This window comes from Panthera onca, chromosome E3 (genome assembly GCF_046562875.1).
Source record: "Panthera onca isolate mPanOnc1 chromosome E3, mPanOnc1 haplotype 2, whole genome shotgun sequence".
Classification (NCBI taxonomy): Eukaryota; Metazoa; Chordata; class Mammalia; order Carnivora; family Felidae; genus Panthera; species Panthera onca.
In genome coordinates, this window is record NC_138354.1 from 19,229,734 (window position 1) to 19,251,017 (window position 21,284).

A 21,284-nucleotide genomic window follows, 5' to 3' on the forward strand; every position below is an offset into this window, starting at 1 on the left:
TTCTTCCACTTTTTATTTTGCTGTTCATTTTCTAGCTTATTTTGAATTCTTCATCCAATTATTCTCAATCTTCCAACGTTTAAGCAGATTTATGTTAGCAGTATCAGCTTTAGATCATGAATTTTTACTAAGAATGACTTTAGTCCCATCCCCGTATGTATTTTTATACAGTGGTCTCATCATCTTAAATGTCTAGTCTGTCTTTTCAGTATTGATTTCCACTTTGACAGAGGAGCTATTTTTTATTTTGTTTCACTTCCAGGTGGCTATCATTTATCTTCATTTAGGCACAGTCTTGCTATTAATGTGATCAGGAAATATAGTTTGTAAAATTTTAATTTGGGGATTGGTTGTGGATTTCTTTGCCTGGGTACATACATTGTTATCAGTCAGGATGGGTTAGGTTAGGCTGCAATAACAACTAAATATTCTCAGTGCCTTCACTAACATGGGTAAGCTGGCTGTTCTTCTCATCATATCCCTTTAAGGACTGGAGCGGATACAGGCTCCACTTTGACACCTGCTTCCATGATCACAGGGGCAAAGAAAAGAGAACCTGGCTCTTAAAGCCACTTCTGTGTTCATTTCATTGGCTGAAGGAAGTTTAGATGCCAAGGTTCCACACAGCATGGATGTCTCAACCTCCCAAGGGAGGAGGACTGAGTATCTGTGAATAAACATTCTATCATATGCATTCAACAGATACTTATGAAGGACTGTGGAGACACCTCCTACTATATACCAACATTTGTCATAGACTTTGGAATCCTAGCAGATATTGTCAGTTGATGTCCTGCCTCCCCTTCTCATCCCTGACCCTCCTTTTATCATCCACTTTCCAGCCAGAGGAGGCCATGTGACCCAGATGTAAGTGGAAGTTGGTGAGGTTCCTAGGAAAGCTTTTTTTTTTTTTTTCTTTTTTCTTTTTTAAGCTTCTGTTTTTCTGATGTTGGTGCTGCCTGGTCTTCTTCCTCCTTCTTCCTGTCTTGAGTGCTAATGTTGAGAAAGGCCAAGAGAATGCCAGAAACATTTGCCTTGACATTGTTGAGCATCTGAACCAATGTCAGCAGCTGCCTACTCACAGATTTCTCATATGAAGAAAAAAGTAGCCTCGTGTTTGTATACACCACTGTGGTTGGGTTTCTTGTTACTTGCATCTGAAAACATTTCTGAGTCATAAAAGAATTCAGCATGTAAACAAGACAATTCCCATCTTCAGTGAGTAATAATCCATTAGAAGTATTGTTATGAAATTATAGAAAATATGTTCATTGGTCTCTGCCCCCAGTTCCTGCACAGAACTTCCAAAAGCCTTGTAATTTCCTAACTGATCAGAGCACTAAGAGCTTCTTTTGTTCCAATATTTGATATTTGATCCCAGTCCCTGACACAGTTCCTAAATTCCCCGGAACTTCCTGGGTGATAGCAGTGCCTTTTGTTCTAATGAGAACTCTGGATGGGCTAATGGGTGGCCCCTGGATGGGGGCTGGTTACTAGAAAGACTGTGATTAGAAGCTTGGGATTTTCAGCCCTACCACCTCTCTCTGTGCCTCGCCCCTCCGACCGTTCTCCACAGAGGAAAGAGGGATGAAAACGAGTCAATAGTTGTTCATGCCAACGTGATGAAGTCTCCATAAAAATCCAATAGCACAGGGTTTGGAGAACTTCCATGTTGGTGAACAGGGTTGGTGAACCCTCCCAGAACTTGCCCTATGTATCTCTTCATCTGGATAGTTATCTGTATGCTCTATCACACATGATCTTTGTAAATGTAAATAAGTGTTGCTCTTAGTCCTATGAGCTGTTCTAGCAAGTAACTGAATTCAAAATGGGGGTGGTGGTGGTCATGGGAACCTCTGACTAGCAACCAGGTCAACAGAAATTGTGGGTAATCTGAGGACCTACCACTTGTAAATGGCATCTGAAGTGGGGGGCAGTCTCGTGGGACTGGGCCCTTAACCTATGGGTTCTGTGCTACTCCTGTTAGGGTCAGAATTGAATTGAATTGTAAGATACCCAGCCGGTATCATGGAGAATTGCTTGGTACCAGGGGGCGGGAGGGGAACACAACACATCTGGTGTTAGAAGTGTTGTGAGTGTGGTAGTTGTGTGAGAGTAAAGGAGAAAGTCACAAGAAGAGTGCGTTTTTCCTACTCATCTGTGGACAGCTGAAAAGAATGCTAAATAGGTATTCTAAATATGTAAAAGAATTTATATGGTCCCAGATTATCAAAGGTGTTCAAATATATGCTAGGAGACAAAGTAAGGTTGTCAAAATGTTGATAATCGTTGCACAAAGAATCTTTTTTTTCCCAAAACGTATCTTTCTCAATGATTACAGGTGCAACAACCACACTAACAATTACTTAGCCAACTCTAATTTTCACTGGTATCGGTGATTCACCACTGTTAATTTTTACAACAGCTTTATTGCAACTATAACTCACGTACCATATAATTTACCAACTTAAAATGTACATAGTTTTTAGTATATTTGAAGAGTTGAGCAACCATCACCACAATCTATTTTAGGATATTTTCATCACTCCAACAAGAAACTCTATATCCTCTTAGGAGTACTCCTCATTTCATCCCAACCTCCCCCAACCCCTCCTGCCCCTCCTCCATCCCACTTCTGCCCACAGCCCTAGGCAACCACTAATCTATTTTCTGTTTCCAGGGATTTACCTATTCTGGACATTTCATGTAAGTGGAATGATACCTACATTAGGTGGTCTTTCAAGATGAGCTTCTTCCACTCAGCGTGTTCTCACAGTTCCTCCATGTTGTAGCACACATCGGGACTTCCTTTCTTTTACTCCCAGTTATTCCCTTATGTGAGTATACCACATCTCTTCATCCATTCACCGGACATTGCATTTTTTTTCTTTTTCATATGATGAATAATGCTGCTACAAATATTCACGTACAAGTTTTTGTTTGGACACGTGTTTTTGATTCTTTGGGGGTACATACCTGTGAGTGAAATTACTGGATGTTTAACTTTTTGAGGAACTTCCAGGCTGTTTTCCGAAGTGGCTGCACCCTTTTACATTTCTACCAACAGCGGATCACATTCCTATTTCTCCTATCCTCTCCAGTGCTTGTCATCATCTGTCTTTTTTATTTTAGCCATTCTAGTAAGCTTAAAGTGGTATCCTGTTGAGGGTTGGATTTGCATTTCCCTGATGACTAACAATGTTGACATCTTTTCACATGTTTATTGGCCATGGGTGTATCTTCTTAGACTGAGTTGTTTGCCCACTTTTTAAATTTTTTAAAAAATCTTTTATTTATTTTTGAGAGACTCAGAGAGAGAGAGAGAGAGAGAGGCAGAGAGAGAGAGAGATACAGAAGCTAAAGCAGGGTCCAGGCTTTGAGCTGTTAGCACAGAGACAGATGTGGGGTTTGAGCCCACAAACCGTGAAATCACGACCTGAGCCAAAGTTGGACGTTTACCCAGGCATCCCTTTTGCCCATTCTTAAATTGAGTTATTTGTTTTTGCGTTTTTGAGTTGTAAGAGTTCTGTATCTATATTAGTACAAGTTTCTTGTCAGAAATATGATTTCCAAAAATTATCTCCCATTCTATGGGTTGTCTTTTTACTTTTCAACTATGTCCTTTAAAGCACAAACATTGTTTAATGTTTACTTATTTTGAGAGAGAGAGGGAGAGAGTGCATGAGTGGGGGCAGGAGCAGAGACAGAGGGAGAGAATCCCAAGCAGGCTCCGTGCCGTCAGCATAGAGCCTGACGTGGGGCTTGATCTCACGAACTGTGGGATCATGACCTGAACCGAAATCAAGAAATGCTTAACTGACTGAGCCAGCCAGGCACCCCAAAGCACAACATTTTTAAATTGTGATAATGTCAATTACCTGCTTTTTTCCTTCTGCTGTGTTTTTGGTGTCAAGGCCACAAAGATGGACATCTATGTTTTCTTCTAAGAATTTAATAGTTTTAGCTCTTAACATTTAGGTCTTTGATCCATTTTGAGTTAATTTTTACATAGGGTGTGAGGTAGAAGTTCAACTTCATTCTTTTGCATGCAATATCCAGCTGTCCCCACACTGTTGAAAAGACTGTTCTTTCTCCCATTGGGTTGTCTCGATGCCTTTGTTGAAAATCAATTGGCTATAAATATGATGGTACATTTCTAGATTTTCAATTCTATCCATTAATCAATATGTCTTTCCTTACACTAATACTACACTATCTCGATTACTGTAGCTTTCTAATAAGTTTTTAAGTCAGGAAGGGTGAGTTCTCCAACTCTGTCCTTCTCTTTAAAGATTTGCTTTGGCTATTTGGGTTCCATAAATTCCCATATGAATTTTAGCATCAGCTTGTCAGTTTCTGCAAAGAAGCCAGCTGTGGTTTTGATAAAGATTTCACTGAATCTGTAGATCAACTGGAGAAGTGCTGCCATCTTAACAACATTGTCTTCCAATCCACGAGTCTGTTTATTTAAATCTTGTTTAATTTCTTTCAATAATGTTTTATAGTTTTAGTGTACAAGTTTTGAATCTCTTTTTTAGTTAAATGTAATTAGTACTTTATTTTTTGATGCCGTTGCAAATGCAATTTTTTTTTGGTGGGGGGTTAGGTTTATTAATTTATTTTGAGAGTGAGAGTGCGTGAGTGGGGGGAATGCAGAGAGAGAGAATCCCAAGCAGGCTTAGCATTGTCTGTGCAGAGCCCAACGCAGGGCTCGAACTCAAGAACCATGAGATCATGACCTAAGCTGGTCTATAGCCTGGCCCCCTGAGGCTTGGAGTTTGCAACCCTGACCTACCTAAAGGCTACTATCCAGGAGAACATTCAGGCCTCCAGGGAGAGCTTCCATCTTGGCAGAAACCGACACCCAAAGAGACACTCCCTCCCAGAGCCTCACCCACGTAGTCAAGTGTGCTATCAGGCCCCCAGATTGCTGTCCTCCTGGACTCATCGACCTCACAACCAAACGCTCAGGTTCCTCACCTTGATGCACCCCTTCCTCCACACCCTCCACGCCAACTGCCATCCGCAGCTACTGGATTCTCTGCGCCACGGATTTCCAAAAAGCTCTTTCTTTCCTTTTAGCAGGACTAGAAAAGACCACACTTCCTGCCTCCTGCTGGGAAGAACACCCCGGTTATCTGGCGGGGGAGGGGGCTCAGCACTCTCCCATTCTAGGCCCCTGTGGCTTGGGTGGGGCTGACTCCATTTCCATGTCCAGGCAAAGGCCACTGACCCCATCAGATACCTTCAGAGTCAATCCTGGGGCTCTGGCCACAGTGAAAGGTATTCTTTGTCCCTCTGGGACTTGAACTGAAGACGTTGGAAGCCGGGGGGTGGAGGGGTGGGGTGGGGGGGCGATTCCTGCTTAAAGACACAGCTTCCCTAAAGAGTGGAACCCCTGGATCCAGCCCTGGCTGCAACTATATTGCTTTTGGACTCTTTTCCTCACATAGGAGCCAATCAAATTCGCAGCTTGGCTTATAACAATTCCAGTTGGTTTGGTTTTGTGTGTTTTTTTCCTTTTTCGTCATTGAGACAGAGAGCGGGGAAGGGGCAGAGACAGAGAAGATCCCAAGCAGGCTCCGCACCATTGGCACAGAGCTTGATCCCAGGAACTGTGAGATCATGACCTGAGCTGAAATCAAGAGCCGGATACTCAGCCAACTGAGCCACCCAGTCGCCCCTCGAGGTGGGTTCACTGACAATCAAAAGAGACCTACCTACGGGGCACCTGGGCGGCTCACTGGGTCAAGTGTCAGACTTCGGCTCCGGTCACGATCTCTCGGTTCGTGGGTTTGAGGCCCGCGTCAGGCTCTGTGCTGACAGCTCGGAGCCAGGAGCCTGCTTCGGATTCTGTGTTTTCCTCTCTCTCTGCCTCTACCCCGCTCATGTTCTGTCTACCCTTTCTCTCAAAAATAAATATTTACAAAAAAAATTTTTTTTTAATAAAAAAAAAAAGGGACCCACTCAATACAACAGAAGTTTGAAAGAAGTGTTGAAAGATAGAGGGGAAAGGCTCTGGTCATATTTTCTCCTGTTTTTTTTTTTTTGTTTTGTTCTGTTGTGTTACCTCTCTCCTTCCAGTAAGAGTAGAGTTTCACTTAGTGTGTCAGCCATCCCTCCATAAGGACTTACCTCATGGTGTATAAGCATTTTTGCTTGCCTATCTCTTCCACAAGTCTGTGGAGCCCCTTCAGGGCAGAAGCCACGTTTGTATTCACTTGGATTCTTTTCTACTTTCCACAATGGCACATAATTTGGGCTCAATAAGGGTCTCTTGAATGGATGAATCAAGCATCCTAATTCTCTTCTTTGGGATACCCCACTCAAGAGACCACTACATCGTCCTTGCGCCTGTGATACACAAACCATCCTCCGAAACAGACTCATGCACCCATTGTCCACAAACTGCATCATGAGAACTCACTTCTTCTAGCCATTACGAATTCTCCCACATGTCCATCCCACAGAACCTCACTGTGGGGTGACTCACGAGGTCCTCATTGTTGGGAAGAGAATACTTCCTCGCAAGACAGCACTCAGAACTCTATACATCTGTAACAGACACAACAGGCGAGCCACTCACACACAGAATATCACTCCTGGCTGCGGCGGGGGACGGGGGGACGGGGGGGAGGTAACTTCTCTGCTTTCTAGCTTTCCTCGTGACCCAAATACCCCCCCAAATCCCAATCCTGATGCCTACGCCAATAACACACAGTTACAATTCTAGGCTCTCTCTTGCCTCCATTTTTCCTCCCGAGTCCTTCGTAATTCTTGACATGGAAAAAATACAAACTTATCCAGGGACTCAACAGCAGTAAAGCCAAAGCTTCCCCAGGAAACAGTTTTGGCTTTGGGAGCAGAAATTGCCACACCCCTAACACCTCTGTAACAGCTGCTGCTTCCACTGGCATCTAGCAAGAAAGATTTTCAAACAGAGTCAAAGGTCAGGGCCAGAATTACAATGCTAGCACGAATCACCATTTACTCTATCCAGCTTTCATTTTCCCTTCTTGGGCTCACACCACCGGAGCGAGCTGGTGAGATCTAGATGTGTGCTAGACTGACAAATGTTTATGGAGAATCGACCATATGACAGGAGCCACAGCAGAGCCGGCAAATGAAACAGAAAGATGGCAAGGACTCTCAAGGCGTTCAGTCTAATGAAGATACTAACAAGTAAACAGGCCTTGCATTATAGAAAAGCAGGTGCTATGCGGACGTACGTAAGTGGCCAGGAGAGGGACTCCCAATCCACGTTGGAGCATCAGAGAAGGTCTTTTAGGGCAGTGACCTTTACCTGGACACCTAAAGAATGAGTAGGAGGCAGGTCTAGGGCAGGTGAGGTGAAAGGAGCTTTGGAGACTTCCAGGTAGAGGCTAACAGGGAAGAAGGTTCGGCGGCCTCTGGCAACCGAAAGGAGGCACATATGGCTGTAATTCGGCAGCGTGAAGGGAGAACCTGCTACAGAGGAAGCCGGAGCCAAAGAGACCCTGAATGGCTTGATAGCTTTAAAAGTCTCAGAACTTTGTGCAAAAAGAACAAACACCCCTTTCCTCATGAGATGTACAAACTGGCCAGAACGACAATGTGACACATGTGTCTTGAGAGTCACTAAATACTGATTTCACAATGCATGTTACTGAGAATGCTGGGGGGGTGTGGTGGGGGGGCAGAAAACTCCTAAGGAGTGATCTTGTAACTCATTCACAGATGCCTGCTTGAAGCTTTGGGCCCCACGACTATTCCGTCTGCCTTCCACTTGGCACTCGTTATTTCTATCATTTTCCTACAAATGACAGAAAAGTAGGCACTGCTAGGCTGTAGGGACAGGGATCCACTCTGGAAACAGGATAAGTGCACACGGAGATAATAGGGTGGGGGTAGCAACGAAATTGAACAAAACTAAGCAAAACGTTGGGGGGGGTGGGACGCAAGTGTAAAAAGCAAATATAGAAAGCTCAAGGGGAAGTAAAAGTATTTTCAGACACACACAGAAAAGAAGCGTCCCCACGTGCTCTGGACAAACCAAACGCCCCCTTTTACTCAACTCTTGAAAACAAGGAAGAAGAAAAAGCGATGAAAAAGTCACGCTTTCATACCCCTTCTCGGAATAAGCAGTCAACGGGGACAGGACAGCTCACTGCCCTGAAAGACCTTGAAAGATTTACCCCAGAGAACACAGCACATGATAATCAACCTCCAGAGGCTCTCAAAACCACTACAAACTCCGGTCTCTTCTGTCATTTCATCGTCGATCGTTTCCTGTCAAGCATTAAAGCAATACCAGACAAACCTGGAGAAGGATTTGCTCCCCAATCCAAAGTGAGAAAAGCTGTTTTGAAAGTCCCCCCTCTTTCTGTTTTTCCATTTGCCCAAGGCGTTTCCACAATTCTTTCCTCCCGGTTCCAAATGTCTACAGGTCAAGAACTTGAGCAGTCCGGTCCACAGGGGCTACGGTTGGGAGACGGCACACCCTCCAAAGTCCCTCCAAGGGAGTCCTGAGTCTCCCTAAGCGGTTCCGATGGGCTCTGATCGCCCCTTACTTATTGACTGCCATCAGGCACTTGGAGGTGGACGGCCGGTCGGCAACGGCTGGGCGACCCGGAAAGGCTGAGAATGCCGCCCCCCAGAGCACCGCGCCCGCCCTGCCTCAGGCACACCGCTTACCCGAATTTTCGCTCAAGGCAAATCCCCGGGAGAGGGGGGGAGGCCCGGGGAAAGCTTGGGTCCAGACCCCAGAGGACGATGCTCAGCGGGGCCGGGACAATGGGCGGCGGGGACCCGCGCGGGGGGCGTCCCGGGAGGCCGGCCCACCCCGCTGTTCCCGGGGGGCTCGGGCGGCGGCCCGAGTTGGGCGCCACGCCGCGATGTGGCGCAGCCCTCGTCCCTGGCCCGCAGGGGACCCGGCGCTGAGCGGGCGGGCGGCCGGGCCGGAGCGCGGGGCCCCGCGGGGCAGCCGGCCCGCCCCGGCCCGGCCCGCGCCCATTCCCGACCCCAGGTCTCCGACCCGCGCGCTCCCGCCCGGCACGGCTCACTCACCTGCCCACGGTCTGGTTGACCAGCTGTTTCCTGCGGTTTAACTGCCTCTTCACGGCGGCCGCGCCAGCTGCGGCTCGCGGGTCTCGTGCTGTGCAGCTCGGGGGACAGCCTGGCGGGACTACATCGCTTCCGGGCCGAAGCGGCAGCAGCGGCGGCGATGGCTGCTGCTCCGGGGCCGGAGCCCCTCCCTCTCCGCCGGGGAGCCGCGGTTGAAGTGGTTCTTCATGGCGGCGGCAGCAGCGGCCCGCGGGGCTCGGGCCGGGGAGGTCGGGGGACGGCCTGGCGCAGATACATCGCTTGCCGGCGGAGACAGCGTTGGCGGCGGCGACGGCGGCGGCGGCGGCAGCGAAGGCGACGGCACCTCCTCTTCCCCCTCCCGGGCCAGAACATCGCCCTCGCCGACGCGGGGGACGGCCTAGAGGAGGTACGTCGCTTCCAGCCGAGGCGGCGGCGGCGTCGGCGACAGCGGCGGCGGCGGCGGCTCCTCCTCTTTCTCCTCCTCCTCCTCCTCCTCCTCCTCCAAGGCCTGAGCAAGTATGCCACAGGGGTCTACATACTTGGGGTGTAGTGAGGGCAGTATCCTGAACACAGACATGTATCACACACCTGGAAGCACGAGGCTCGAGTGTACTTTATTCATTCGTTCCACAGAAATTATTGAGCGTATCCGTTGTGCCAAAGCCTTCTTTTTTGAATGGTTGGTGGGTATTCAGTTATTGGGAACACATGATGAATAGGACTGACGTGGCGTCTGAGGGCAGCACCATCCACCTCGTGGGAAAAGTCAGGAAGCAAATAATTCCCTGTGAAATACATAATTACGGTTTTGTGTTGAGTGCTGAGAAATACAGCATGCCATTCGAGTTTGTCATTGAGGCAATAATGTTGAAGCTGAGATCACAAGGCTGAATGCAAAACGGGGATATAGGAGGGTGTTGGGGCAGAGCAGGGGAGTGCGAACTGTGAAAGGAATGGATAGAATGCCCTTGAAGCTGGGGCCACTAGGGAATGGAGGTGGGGAATGCCAAGGTTTTGGGTTAAGGCTCGCACTTTTTGTAGGTTCTTGGAGACTAAGCATAGTGATTTAAAACATGGACCTTGGGGCCGGGCTCTGTCAAGCTGATCCTAGCTCTGCCACTAGACCATTCTGCATCAAGTTTTTTGATCGGGCTCTGCTGCTGATGCTGCGTCTCTCTCTCTTTCTGCCCCTCTCCTGCTCATGCTGTGTCTCTTTCTCTCAAAAAATAAATAAATGTTAAAAAAAAAATTAAGAAAGAAAGAAAGGAAGAAACCACAGATGCTCACGTCCTACTCTAGACTCACGGAATCAGAATCTGCTGGGATAGGTCCTGGGCTATAAAGACTGGGCGTGTTTGCCATCTGGGTGCATTTCATTGAAGCTTCTTTTGCACTGGCCTTTCCCTCATCTGAAAAAAACATGCAAAAAGATTGTGAGAATCCGTAAGTTAGTGTTTTAAGACATGTTGTAGGTCTCTCTCCTTCAAGTTCTGTGATATCTTCACCGTAATGTGTTAAACCCTTCAATCTTGTCAAAAGATCACGTTATTAAATAGGGATTCCTTGCATGAACCGTGGGCTGTCTGTCGTCTGAGTTTTGAAGTGGGGGGATAACAATGGTAACCCACCTTCGGGATGTAAGGATTCAATGAGATCACAGACACGTGGCAGTTAGCACAGGATCTGGCACAGCGTGAAGCCTTCAATAAATTGTTACTACTGGTTTTGATTTGCCTCCATTCCGAACACTGTTTGGTTGAAGTTACTGAATATGTCATACCTGTGGATCAGGCTGGTTCCCCCCGCCTTAGGTTAAGGCCATAAAAGCCCTAATTTAACACAGGAGCCAGTTAGCTTCCCAGGACTCGTGCGGTTCTGTTACTTCTCTTGCAGGTTGTTCCCTCCTTCCTTTCAGAGCCCTCCCGGGGATAGTAGTGACGTGAACGGTGTCAGACGGCTGTCGGCAGGATTAAATGTGGCGCGCTCCCCACAGTGCCTGGCACACGGCAGGTGTCGAAGACTGGTGGTTATTATCAGCACTGTCCCAGTCGTCATCGTCAGTGCCGTGACCATCAGCATGGGCCTGTGCTCTCAGTCCTGCGGTCCTACAGTGAGAACTCTTCTGAGCGGACATTCTGGGCTTATGCTTAAAAATTCCGTGGGATTCCGCAGGTATTTTCCCAGCACTTACTGTGATCGCTAACTCTCGCCACTACCCATCTCCCCTCTCCTTGTCTTCTCCGTCCTGTGCTGCCCGCCCAAGGCAGTTCCCTCTGTTGTTTACCCCTGACCCCCTCTCCCCAGACCCTCCCTGTGTCCCGGGAAATTCCCACTCCTTAATCGCCAGCCTCGTCTCCTTCCTCAGCCTCTCCTTAGCCATCTCTTCCCTCTCTTTGCTTTGACCCTGGTCCTTCCCCGGGGATATCCTTTTTTGAAGTCCTCTCAGATGGTGCCTCTGTTTTCTCATACCCCAGGGCATGAGATTTCAGGATCGGGGGTGCAAGATTAGTGTCCTTGTTCTCTGACCCCCCCAACCCCCCGTTTCCTTGAGATCCATGGTCCCCAGGCGGAGCATCCTCTGTTTCTCCTCATTACTGTTTTCTCCTGGTTATTCACTTGATTCGTGGACGTCTTGGGTGCCTGGCCCACAGTCCTCCTGTCTGTCTCGACCTTCTTGCCATCAGCCCAGTCGGCTTCACTCTGCGTGTGGAGGACGCAGGCTACGCACAGGGCACTCATTTTCTGGAACGCCTCGTCTGTAGGGATCACCTCTTCTCATCCATGTCTGTCACCATCGCCGCGGTGGCACCCTGTGTTTCCGCCCTGGTGCCGCACCACCTCATGCGTGAGCAGCGCGGCCCCTCTCGACCCTGATCTCTGCTTTCCACCTTGCTTGGTCAGTTATTTCTGCTATGTCCTCAGGGTGTTTTTCCTTAGGATCTGAGGGGTTTTGGGTTTTTTTTTTTTTTCTGTCCTTTAGATGCCCCTCTAGGCTGGTATCTCTGAGTAGAGCTTAGAGTTTCCCCTGAGATGGCCCCCTGAGAAGGACAATGGTGGGGACAGGCTTGTAGGAGGTGAGGGAGGGAGCCCTGTGGATGTCTCTGGAAACGGTGTCCCAGGCAGAGAGCAGGGAGGGTAGGAAGGCCCACGGAGGGAGCAGGCCTGACTTGTTCCAGGAAGGACCAGGCCAGCATGAGGGAGAAGGAGGTGGGCTGAAGGGGTCTTAGGGACTTGTGGTGGTGTCCAATGGAGAATTTTGAACCGAAGAACGAGGTGACCTGACTTGGGTTTTAATGGGATCACTCTGGCTTCTCTGTTGAGAGCCGCCTGTAGGGAGCAAGGACGGAAGCAGGGAGATCAGTTAATAGGCTGATGGAATATTCCAAGACAGAGGCGCTGATGTCTTGGGTCAGGATGGTAGCACCGGAAGGGCTGAGAATCGACCAGATTCTGGGTACGTTTTGAAGGAGGAGGTGATGGGATGTGTTGACAGATTGGATGTGGGTGAGGCCAGTGAGTGAAAGAAGAAGCCAAGCCCTCTGGCTCATCTCAGATGCGGCTCCCACCAGGAGGCCCCTGACACCTGCAGACCAGGCCCAGCCCCTTCCGTGTTCTCTGTGCGTGTCCTTGGCGGCGGTCAGTCCAGCTGCGGCGTAGGCAGGCGTAGTGTTGAACGTTTGTCTCCCCCCGCGAGAAGAAAGGTATGGGGAATGACCGTGTCTGCCTTAGCCACGTGCCTGCTAGACCCATTTCTCAGGCGGCCAAGTGACGAGGAACTGAATGCCGACGCTCAGGGTTGCACTTCCCGATGAGGTCTCCACATTCTGCTGTTCTGTTTCACTGGATTTGAGTGGTCTGTCTGTTTTAGAAACCAGGCCAGGGGCTGTAAGACTGAAATCCTGTTGTAAAAATTACAGAAGTCAATCTGATTTCCACCGAATCCAAAAATGTCCCTCTTGAGGTGCAGGTGGGTCACAGGATCACCTCCCTGGAGAGGCGGCATTTTCCCAAGGGCCTAGGCCTTTGCAGCACACGGATTGCATCTCTGCAGCCGTGCCCAGAGAGCAGTGCTTGAGAGATTGATCTGAATATTTGAAGGTGGGCGCTGCTGCTTTCCATCCTCAGAGAAGATGTGTCACTTTAGAATTAGAATATTCTGGTGAGGATAAATTAGCTGCCCAACTTGCCCATCACGAAGGTCCCGTAAATCGTGGATTTTCTGCGACCCTCCTCATTTTTTCAAAAAAGCAACAAATTAAATTTTGGAAAATATCTATGAAAAACAATGGTTTCAAATCTAGAATACTAACTGTTTTTAATGATTATGGTTTTAAGATTTTTTCAATTTTTTAAACATTCTTATTATTGATGTTTTGTTTATTTATTTTTGAGGGGGAAGGTGGAGGAGCAGAGAGAGAGAGGGTGAGAGAGGCTCCATGCCATCTACGTGGAGCCCAGTGTGGGGCTCGGTCCCACAAACCATGAGATCGTGACCTGAGCCAAAATCAAGAGCCAGGCGCTTAACCAACGGAGCCACTCATGTGCCCCTAAGATTTTATTTATTTATTTTTTGTTATTTTTTAATGCTTATTTATTTTGAGAGAAAGCGCACGCGGGGTTGAGGAGGGTGGCAGAGAGAGAGAGAGAGAGGGAAAGAAAGAATCCCAAGCAGGCTCCACTCTGTCAGTGCAGAGCCTGATGTGGAGCTTGATCTCACAAAATGTGAGATCATGACCTGAGCTGATATCAAGAGTCAGATGCCTAACTGACTGAGCCACCCAGATTCCCCCCCCCCCACCCCCAAGATTTTGTTTTAGGTAGTCTCTACACCCAACATGGAGCTCAAACTCACAACCCTGAGATCAAGAATCACATACTCTTTGAGCCAGCCAGGTGCCCCTTAATGGTTAATTTGTTAAAGGGCCAAAGTGAATACTCTTCCCCAACTCATTAGTCTAATTTGAATATACTGTACATATAATTTTTTGTCTCCTTTTTTTTGTTGTTGTCATAATGGCTGAACAGTATTCCACAATGTGGTTTTAGTTTATGTGACTGTTCTTCTGTTCATTATTTGGGTAGCTATGATTTTGCTATTAAAATGGGGTTGCAATAAACATCTTTGCATGTGCGTTTCAGTTTTCCAGTGAGATGGATTTCAGGGGAGAAGCCTTTGCAAAGTGGTCCTCGAAAGAGGTTGTGTCCGTTTCTGTTCTCATGGTAAAAGAGATGCTGAACACAGAATATTCTCAGTCTCTTAAATTGTTTGTCAGCTGGCAGGTGGATAATACCTCTTAAAAATTTTTATTTTATTTAAAAAACTTTTTTATTATACTCACTAGTAAGACTATTTTTATTAAAAAAAATTATGTTTATTTTTGAGAGAGAGAGAGAGAGAGAGAGAGCAAGCGGGGAAGGGGCAGAGAGAGGGAGAGAGAGGATCCGAAGCAGGCCCTGTGCTATTAGCACAGAGCCTGACGCGGGGCTCGAACTCACAAACTGTGAGATCATGACCTGAGCCGAAGCCAGACGTTCAACCACCTGAGGCACCCTGGCGTCCTAAGACTGAGCATTTTTAGTTCTTCACTATCTCTGATATTTTTTTACATGACGCCTTTCTCCTTATCATTTTCCTAACTGGGTTTTTGGGGTTTTGTTTCATTTATGTTTTTATTGGTCTGTAAGAACTTGTCATATGTATGGTAGTAGTCCTTTGCCTACGTATGTGTTCCATTATTTTCTCTCAAACTGTTGCTTGTCTTTAAGTTTAGCTTGTACCATACATTTCATGATGCAGAAATTCTGAATCTTTATGGTGCCAAATCTGACAGTCTAACTTTATGGCTTGGGGCTTTTGGGTAACGTTTTATGAGACCATTTTCAATCACTGCCTTTTCTTTCAGCACTTTTACGGTTTTGGCTTCTATTGCTTAGAGCATTCATCTATCTTTATAATTTTGTATGTTATAAGTTAGCGGTTTTTGTTCCTACACTGTCCGTTGATGGTCTGTATCCTCCATTGATTTGAAATATCACTTCCATACTAAATTCTTACGTATACTTTAGCACAGCAATGCGTAGATCATCCTTGACTTCCAGTCGGAATTGCTTTTTTCATTTCGATGCCTAAACATTTTGACTTGCGAAGTGTTAGTCGTGACTTGCCAAGAGCTCCTCTAGCTTGGGGTAAAACAGGGTTGTATCAGGGACTAGCACAATCTCCTTAGTTCATTTGAGCAGCTGCACTCCAGGAAGAAAGAAAAGAAAGCGATACTAACCAAAGCGTGTGTTTGAGTCTGTGAAAGCAATAGCTTTTCAGGGAGTCCCACCCTGTAGACTTCTACATACTTCTCATTGGCCAGAATTGGGCAGGTGACCTCACCCCTAGCTGCAAGAAACTGTGGGAGGGGAGAATTTCTTACGGGGCAGATTGATACCTCAAACAAAATGGGGGTAAGGAGGAAGGGGTAAGTGGATATTGAATGGGGAACTGGGAGGGTCAGCTATATCGCTCATCTTTCTTGTTCTTCAGAATTTCCCCAGGTATTCTTAAGAGACAGAGGGAGAGGGGAAGGAAGAAAATGGAGGTGGGAGAGCAGGGGTGGGAGGGTCATGATTTATAAAATAAAATGCTCAGGTCTTTAGTGTTCAGTTTGATGAGCCTTAACAAGTGTATATGGTTGACTCTTGAACAACATGGGTTTGAACTGCACTTATATATGACTTTTTCAATAAATGCAGTACAGTACTCTAAACGTATTTTCTTTATGATTTTCTTAATATTTTCTCTTTTTTTTAATGCTTATTTATTTTTGAGAGAGAGAGAGAGAGAGAGCATGCACGAGCAAAGGGAGAGGCAGAGACAGGGAGAAAGAGGTCCAAAGTGGGTTCCGCACTGACAGCAGAATGCCCGATGCAGGGCTCGAATCCATGAACTATGAGATCGTGCCCTGAGCTAAAGTCAGACACTTAACCAACTGAGCCACCCAGGTGCCCCTCTTCATATTTTCTTTAGCCTACTTTATTGAAAGAATACAATATATAATAAATCTAACGTACGAAATACATGTTAATCAACTGTTAAGACTTCTGGTCAACAGTAGTCAATTTGTAGTTAAGTTTTTGGGGAATCGAAAGTTATATTCAAAGTTTTGATTGCACAGGAGGTTGACACCCCAACCCCTGTATTGTTCAAGAGTCAACGGTATATCTGTGTACCACCGCCCAAACAAGATATAAAATCTATCTGAAACTCTAGAAACTTCCCTTGTTATATGTTTCTAATTAGTCTCCTTACCCTCACCAGTCATTTTCTGGTTTCGAAATCTGTGGTAGATTAGATCTGCCTGTTTTCGAGTGTCATGGAAATGGAGTCATACAGTATGTGTTCTTTTGTTTTCTTTCACTCAACTGTGTTCCTTGAGATTCACCCATGTTGTTTGCGTTATCAAAGATATAGCCAGGGGCGCCTGGGTGGCTTGGTCACTTGAGCATCTGTCTCTTGATTCTGGCTCAGGGCATGATCTCACAGTTTGTGGGATTGAGCCCCATGTCTGGCTCTGCATTGACAGTGTAGAGCCTGCTTAGGATTCCCTCTCTCTCTCTCTCTCTCTCTCTCTCTCTCTGTCTTCCCCACCCCCTGCTCCTCCTTTGAGTGTGCATCCACACGCACACACAGTCTCTCAAAATAAATAAACATTAAAAAAATTTTTTTAAAGATAAAGCTAGATACTAGTTCACGTGGTGAGGACAGAGTTTAATCAGTAATTAACTATTCCAATAAGGAAAAGAGTCCAGAGTGAATGAAACTCAACTTCAGTTTGTACAGAGGAGATTTTAAAGAGAGAATGAGGGAGGAAAGTTGGGGGTGAATGAAATCAGAAGCAAAAAATTACAAAAGCCAGGAAAGGTATTGGTTCATGTGAAACCACCTGGATTTGCTCACTGGGAGACAGGGACCTGATCTTTCAGTGTTGGCTAGAAGAAACAATGGGTGCTTTTGGCAGCCTTGAGTTTTCTCGGGCAGGCACTAAGGGGTACCGGAATCATCCTAGGGGTGGAGCCTTGAGCTGTTAAAGTCTACATTAGTGTTTGTTCGAGTCTCTATACAGTAAGTCAAGGTTGAAGCCTAGTCGAGAAGAGGGCTCGAGGAACCTGGCTAGAGTTTGGTCAAGGAAAGAGTCTTTGTCAGTGTAGTTTGTTCCTATACATGTATGAATACACCATGATTTGTTCGTGTGTTCTCCAATGATAGGACATTTGAGTTGTATCGAAGTTTTGGTCATTGTGAATAGGCTACAAGGGACATTCTCATACAAGTCTTCAATTTCTCTCAAATAAATGTCTAGGAATAGAATTGCTTAGTCACAGGGTGGGTATATATTTAACTGCTAGACTAATTTCCAAAGTGGTTTATCGCTTTACACTTCCCACCAGCAATATATTGAAACTCCAGTTGCTCAACATCCTTGTTAACATTCTGTATTGTCAGTGAGGGTGAAAGAGCATCTCAGTATGGTTTTAAATTGCACTTCCCTGGTGACTAATGATCTTAGGCATCTTTTTGTGTGCTTACTGGACATTCCTACATCTTTCGTGAACTGTCTGTTCAAGTCTTTTGCCCATTTTTGTTCTTAATGGTCTTTGGTTTTGACTCATTGGAGTTTATTATATATTCTGGATAGGAATTCTTTGTCAGAGAGATATATTGTACGTATACATACATGGGTAGGAAAATTAAAATTGAAAACATTGACAATAGCATCCAAAAACCTAAACTGGGTAGGAATAAATATAATGAAAGACGCAAAACACCTTTACACAGAAAACCGTAAAACATTGTTGAGAGGAATTCAAGGAGACTGAAATAAATGGGATATATGCTTTGTTCATGCATTGGAAGATTTGATGTTTTGAGATGCCTGTTCTCCCTGACTTGATCCGTGGAATCAGTGCAATCACCGTCAAAATCCTAGCCATCTTTTTTTTTTAGAAGAAATTAACAGATTGTTTCGAAAATGTATATGGAAACGTGAAGGGTCTTGAATAGCCAAAAAAGTCTTCAAACGAAGAGCAGAGTTGAAGCACTTAAACTGCTTAATACTGCTTAATTTGAAGACTTGCAGTAAAGCCACAGCAATCAAAGTCTTTGGCATAGAGATAGATCAGTGACACAGAATAAAGAGTCCAAGAAATAGACCAAACACAAGGACTGTTGGTTGATCTTCACCTAGATTGTCAAGCCAATTCCGTGGGCGAAAGGGACGTCTTTTTAATGAATAATTCTGGGTAAAGTGGAAATTCAAGTGGAAACAAAATGGACCGTAGCCCCTACCACGTTCTGTACACATGAATTTGGGATGGATCATAAACCAAAATATAGCAGCTAGAACCATAAATCTTTTAGATGAAACCATGAGAGCATATGTTGACAACCTTGAGGTAGGCAAATGTTTTGGAAACAGAACCAAAAAAAGCACTAATTACAAAGGAAAAATGGATGCACTCAGAAAATGAACGGGCACGACAGACTGGGAGAAATATTCAGACTACATGCGCTTAAGTGTTTTATTTTTTCCAAAAGAACTTTCGCATTATTCAGGCCCAAGACATCCTGTTACTATATTCTGTATTAACTGGGTTTTTGTTTGCTTAAGTCAGATAGGAGACATTGTACCATAGGAACTTTCAGATTGACTTCTCCTACTTAACTCACCCTCTTGTGAATGTTGGTTCCTTTTTCATAAATGCCTTGCCCACTAGTCAATGAGTACTTACAGTGGAGGCAGTAGATTTTAGATCATATTAATCCTTGTAAAGTAATTGGGTGTTAGCTGAAGCCAAAAGGCAATACCAGTAGCCTCTGTTGGGAAGAAACGATAGCGTGTGAGTTCATTGAGGCTCAGTTTTGTTTTTTGTTGTTGTTGTTTTTTTTAGGTGATTCAACACTTAAGGCCTTGCGGATCTACTTAAGAAAGCAACAGAGCTCACAAGAAAGGAAACAAACTGAAAGTCTGTTTAGGTACAAAGTCTGTTGCCCTTAAGACTTTGTTTCCTGCCTTCCATTTATAACCAAGAATAAAACTACCAAGAAATAGAAACAAAAAAAAATGAGACTAAAAAAAAGAACAATAAAATTAACAATAAGAGGTAGAGCAGTATCTTAGGCTAGTATGCAGTAGGTAGTTCCGATTTCAAACTTAAAAATTGATGCTAAGAGTATCGGATTGATTTTTGCAATTGCATCTAAGTACGTTGTATGTACGTGTATGCGTGCATACGTTACATATGTGTTCAATGTATAAATATATATGTGTGTGTGTACATATATACACACACGCGCGCACACGTGAACACACACACATACACACACACAGATATCATTTAAGCAACTGAAGTGTCGGGGGAGAGATCCAAATCCAGGTGGGTAAATAGGTTTGAAAAGCAATAGAATGACATTTTCCACAAGGTTCCGCAGCTTGAGGGACCGACCTTCACCTCAGTCTGTAAAGCAGTGCCTTCCACGGGGGGTCATTATGAGGGTTGTAGGCTTTCCGTTCCTATCGGTCAAGCATTTGGAATGATGCCTGGCATTGTAGTCAGCTCTCAGGAGGGTTGATAGAAGTAAAATGAACCTGGCCTTGATCCTCACTTCCTTTCAATTTGCATTAAATGCCACCTAATCTTCATGAAAATCCAGACTTGAGGCCTTTCTCAACATCTCCAAAGGTCGGGCCAGACAGCGGGCCCAGATTCTCACCCGGCCCTTTGGTAAGACAGGCACCGTCGGGGGACGACCCTCACCTGGTAGAAGTCAGGCCCTGGTCGACGTCGCTCTTATTTTATTATCATTAGCCTGGCCCCCTGAGGCTTGGAGTTTGCAACCCTGACCTACCTAAAGGCTACTACTACCTAGGAGAACATTCAGGCCTCCAGGGAGAGCTTCCATCTTGGCAGAAACCGACACCCAAAGAGACACTCCCTCCCAGAGCCTCACCCACGTAGTCAAGTCTGCTATCAGGCCCCCAGATTGCTGTCCTCCTGGACTCATCGACCTCACAACCAAACGCTCAGGTTCCTCACCTTGGTGCACCCCTTCCTCCACACCCTCCACGCCAACGACCATCCGCAGCTACTGGATTCTCTGCGCCACGGATTTCCAAAAAGCTCTTTCTTTCTGTTTAGCAGGACTAGAAAAGACCACACTTCCTGCCTCCTGCTGGGAAGAACACCCCGGTTATCTGGCGGGGGAGGGGGCTCAGCACTCTCCCATTCTAGGCCCCTGAGGCTTGGGTGGGGCTGACTCCATTTCCATGTCCAGGCAAAGGCCACTGACCCCATCAGATACCTTCAGAGTCAATCCTGGGGCTCTGGCCACAGTGAAAGGTATTCTTTGTCCCCCTCGGACATGAACTGAAGACGACTTAGACGCTGGAAGTCGGGGGGTGGAGGGGTGGGGTGGGGGGGCGATTCCTGCTTATAGACACAGCTTACCTAAAGAGTGGAACCCCTGGATCCAGCCCTGGCTGCAACTATATTGCTTTTGGACTCTTTTCCTCACATAGGAGCCAATCAAATTCGCAGCTTGGCTTATAACAATTCCAGTTGGTTTGGTTTTGTGTGTTTTTTTCTTTTTTCGTCATTGAGACAGAGAGCGGGGAAGGGGCAGAGACAGAGAAGATCCCAAGCAGGCTCCGCACCATTGGCACAGAGCTTGATCCCAGGAACTGTGAGATCATGACCTGAGCTGAAATCAAGAGCCGGATACTCAGCCAACTGAGCCACCCAGTCGCCCCTCGAGGTGGGTTCACTGACAATCAAAAGAGACCTACCTACGGGGCACCTGGGTGGCTCACTGGGTCAAGTGTCAGACTTCGGCTCCGGTCACGATCTCTCGGTTCGTGGGTTTGAGGCCCGCGTCAGGCTCTGTGCTGACAGCTCGGAGCCAGGAGCCTGCTTCGGATTCTGTGTTTTCCTCTCTCTCTGCCTCTCCCCCGCTCATGTTCTGTCTACCCTTTTCTCTCAAAAAATAAAAATTAAAAAAATTTTTTTCTCTTATTAAAAACAAATAGGGACGCACTCAATACAAAAGAAGTTTGAAAGAAGTGTTGTAAGAGGGGAAAGGCTCTGGTCAAATTTTCTCCTGTTTGTTTTGTTGTGTTGTGTTACCTCTCTCCTTCCAGTAAGGGCAGAGTTTCACTTAGTGTGTCAGCCATCCCTCC

General features: G+C 46.2%; 2 protein-coding genes across 14 annotated transcripts in view; one reads left to right on the plus strand and one right to left on the minus strand.

The window, feature by feature from the left end:
* LOC132675739 (uncharacterized) overlaps nucleotides 1-21,284 on the minus strand; it is a 114,046-nt gene that overhangs the window by 43,882 nt on the left and 48,880 nt on the right. Inside the window, exon 1 of one of the 11 annotated variants that reach the window (XR_013552797.2) lies at nucleotides 8,674-8,910. The exons of the other annotated variants lie outside the window; for them this stretch is intronic. The gene's annotated coding sequence lies outside the window, so the exon portion shown is untranslated. Of the gene's footprint in view, nucleotides 1-8,673; nucleotides 8,911-21,284 lie in introns of those variants that run through there. 11 annotated transcript variants of the gene reach the window in all.
* On the plus strand, nucleotides 9,203-19,300 carry LOC144614739 (uncharacterized). 3 transcript variants are annotated; one of them, XM_078439770.2, is made up of 4 exons: nucleotides 9,203-9,469; nucleotides 10,979-11,235; nucleotides 14,203-14,283; nucleotides 19,000-19,300. In XM_078439770.2, exons 1-4 carry the CDS (start codon nucleotides 9,203-9,205, stop codon nucleotides 19,001-19,003), a joined length of 609 nt encoding a protein of 202 aa, XP_078295896.2. In that variant the 3' UTR covers nucleotides 19,004-19,300. The 3 variants fall into 3 exon arrangements, with proteins under 3 accessions (XP_078295896.2, XP_078295894.2, XP_078295895.2); XM_078439768.2 differs by having other exon boundaries at nucleotides 9,203-9,579; nucleotides 10,957-11,235; nucleotides 19,000-19,293; XM_078439769.2 differs by lacking the exon at nucleotides 14,203-14,283 and having other exon boundaries at nucleotides 9,203-9,579; nucleotides 10,957-11,235; nucleotides 19,000-19,226.